Below are 3,400 nucleotides of genomic sequence, written 5' to 3' on the forward strand. Positions count from 1 at the left end.
GGCTGTCGGGGCCTTGTGGCAGAGCCCCCACACGCAGCGCTGGAAAGTGGGAGGCAGCAGGGATTACAGGGCTTTTTTTAAAGTGCCAGAATGCTGGGGCCTGGTGGGGCAGCCATTTATGGGGCTCAAGAGTGGGCAGTGGATGGGGCCTGTTCAATTCAGTGTTTCAGCTGATTCGGTGGTGGCTGAATCTCTGAATCAGATTCAGCTGAATCAATTCAGGACAGTGATTCAAATCATCGAATTGAATCACTGTCCCCTGAATTGGCTGAATCCAAATTCAAAGCGATTACTAGCCGCTTCACACAGACCTATTGCCCATGCAGTAAGAGTATGTCTGTACTGCTTCTGGGCTGTGTGGTAGAGTGCAGCAGAGGAGCACACATTTTCCACTCCCCCACCATGTGCACCAGCACCTGGAAATGAAGCAACATAGTCTCCTTAGGGCATTGTTGCCACAGCACTGCGCTTATGGCCTGGGGCAGACATTGTACGTAAATCATTTTAAATGATCAGAAACCTTTTAAGCCTGTAACAGAGCCAAAATTCAGTGCACTTAAACCGCTTTCAAAAAGGCTGAAACTGGTTTAAGATAAACCTCGTTGGATTTAGTACCAGACTTAACTGATTTAGATAAAACTGGTTTATGAAACTTCTGTCCCAGGCCCACTCCCAGTTCAAGTGAACTCACAGTCCCCCAGCATCCCAGGATGCTTTGCAGCCCTCGGCTGTGCTGTCTGCTCCAGCACAGCAGGGCTGGGCCTGCCCCTCTGCCCCCTAACCAGAACAATATCACTGCTCCAGCTGGCTGAGAAGGGGGAGGGGAAACCCAGCACTGGATCCCAGCCGGGGTCTGAGAAGGAGAAATGCTCTTGGTTTGGACTCTTCATTTTGTAACTCCTATTTTCCAGCATTGATAAATACATATCAAAGGTGCTCAGAGCATTGGGTGAGTTCCCTGTGATGTGAAGGTCTCTTGAATCTAATATAAATAAGAAATGAGAATATTGCTGGATTGAAATAATGACATTATACTGAGGTGTGTGACGTAACAACTAATGGAAATATTTTGTAGCTTTGTGTTTGATAGCATTAGACATTTCCATTCTTTCTAGTGAACATATTCTAAGCCTCTGAATGTGGTGTTGATTGATGCAGTAGATATAATCTTTTATTATGCTTTCTTTGCAGTGATTTTGCACAGAAACTAGCCAATGCCCTAGCCCATAATCCTAACTCAGGACTTCATACCATTAACCTTGCTAATAACCCACTTGAGGACAGAGGTACTGTACCATTTAAACTTTTCCTTTTATACAAATGTAATAAGAGGATTAGTGCTACTTCATTCAGCTTTGCCTGAATAATAGAGTATTGTTCTTGGCATAATGTCATTGTAAATATCTGTTGTTCACAGATGACTGAGAATTGCTTTTTGTTCTTAGTTTGCACATATCTATTAGCCTAGAGGTGTTTAATGATCCTAATGTAACTAAGAATTTCATTAATTTTGGGTTAGTTTGATTTCACAGGGGTTACTTTTGACCTAAACAGTGGATGAAACACAGTGAATGCTTTGTGTTGGAGTCAGAAAAAATAATTTTAAATACTACATTTAAAAAAAAAAGTATATACAAAAGAATTTGTGGATGTAGCTGAACATAAGAAGTAACATAGCTGCTTGCTGTTTCAGATGTTTTCAAACCAAAGTGTTTTTTTTGATTCAGACACATTTTATTTAAGTATTTATGGTCATTGTTTTTGTAAATGTATAGCTATAATCATTACAATGTGTGCACTAGGCATACATCCATCCCAATTCAGCAAAGCAGTCCTCTTGACTTCGGTGAGACTTGAGCACTTGCTACCTTCTGTGAATCTAAACATACATTTTAAGTAATTGCAGTTTATGGACATAAGTCATTCCTTTCCATTATCCCCCAAACATAAGATTATTTTTAAACTAAGATTAATTTCCTTCAGTCTGGACTCAGCTCTGTGAGAATTGCATACATAGAATTCATATTCCATGTACACCATGCTTTCAGGATGACACCCATCATGAGTCTGTTTGTCAAGGGGATGAAAAACAAGGATTTTATTCTGTAAAACTTTTTGTTCCTAGTGTTTTGCAAAATTTCCCTTCCCTCCCCTCTCTAACAGCAATTTAAAATGGAAAAATGTTCATTTTAGTTGGAACATATTTGGGTTGAAACACATTTTTAAAAAAAACAATGTATTGGTATTTTTTCTTTCACCTCCCAGATAATTATGCAGTTGTGAGTAGTAGTAGTATAGATTTGCTTGAATGGTATGGAAAGTGCCAGAAGAGCATTTTGTTCACCTGAAATTTAAAAAACATAATGGTGAGAGTAATTGTATTTTGAACAGCATCTTAAATTTTTCTTGGCTTCTCTTAACCATACTGTCAAAATTTGAGTCACCTTTTGAGTCTTATGGCACTCAAGGTGTTAAGTCCTGGCCTTGCTAAAATGATGGGAGATTTGCCATTGGCTTTAATAGATCCAAAGTGTCACCCTTTGTTTCTTTTAAGGAACATCATGTTGAAAAATCACTTGTGTCTCTCTCTCATCTTCTCATCAAGGTCTCATGGTAAATGGCCTCATGTTGATGAGGCTGTAAAATTCTTGCAGTTTGTGTGGGTGATGCGGGCTGTACCTGAAATCTGCTAGTTAAATTGTGGAGGAGGGAAGAGTTGACGGATTTACTAGTCTTCTTAATTGACATGCATCACAGCAGTATTTATTCATATTGCTTTTGCTGCCTTCCTGTTCCCCCTTTCCCATCACAAAATAACATCACATTTGGCTTTTAAAGATATATGCATAGTGAGAAAATCCGCTGCAACCAAAGAGTGCAGAGGACCTGCCTGGGAACTGAAAATCCTGGGGGGAATTATCAAAAGACTGTAATATTTTGAGTCTTTCTTCATTGAAGATGCATAGATTTTAAAACTGTACTTAGGATAGAAAGTCCCGCCAGCGTTGCTTTTAAAGTAACTCTGTCTAAAGGCCCAGTCCTATTAGTACTGGAATTTCTGCAAATGTGTACAACACTTCACAAAAACTTTTGTGTCAAGTTAAATACTTTCTGTCTTTGGCTGTGGCTGATTTTTATTAATAAGGTTACTGTTTTTATGGAATCTATTATACTGTGTTTCTGAGAATTCCCTTTTTCAAGCAAACTAAGGGAAATATATGTGTGTGTGTGTGTGTGTGTGTGTGTGTATGCATATATGCATATATATATGCACACACAATACAAAACATTTTAAGCAGTTAATAATTAAAACACTGTCAGTGAATACTTCTTTAAAATTTCTCCAGATAAAGCTTATTTATAAAAAAAAAAAAAAAAAAAAATCAAATGTTTTTCACAT

The 3,400-nt window shown here is 38.5% G+C and overlaps 1 protein-coding gene across 5 annotated transcripts in view; it reads left to right on the forward strand.

Annotated features, from left to right (window-relative positions):
- The window catches only part of CARMIL1 (capping protein regulator and myosin 1 linker 1), a 371,957-nt gene that overhangs the window by 238,030 nt on the left and 130,527 nt on the right, over positions 1-3,400 (forward strand). For all 5 annotated transcript variants that reach the window (XM_019523833.1, XM_019523847.1, XM_019523840.1 and 2 more), the window contains one exon: positions 1,192-1,286. In XM_019523833.1, the coding sequence (XP_019379378.1) occupies positions 1,192-1,286 (95 nt within the window). The remainder of the gene's footprint in view (positions 1-1,191; positions 1,287-3,400) is intronic.

This window comes from Gavialis gangeticus, unplaced genomic scaffold (genome assembly GCF_001723915.1).
Source record: "Gavialis gangeticus isolate Ggan-Ray unplaced genomic scaffold, GavGan_comp1, whole genome shotgun sequence".
In the NCBI taxonomy this organism is placed as follows: Eukaryota; Metazoa; Chordata; order Crocodylia; family Gavialidae; genus Gavialis; species Gavialis gangeticus.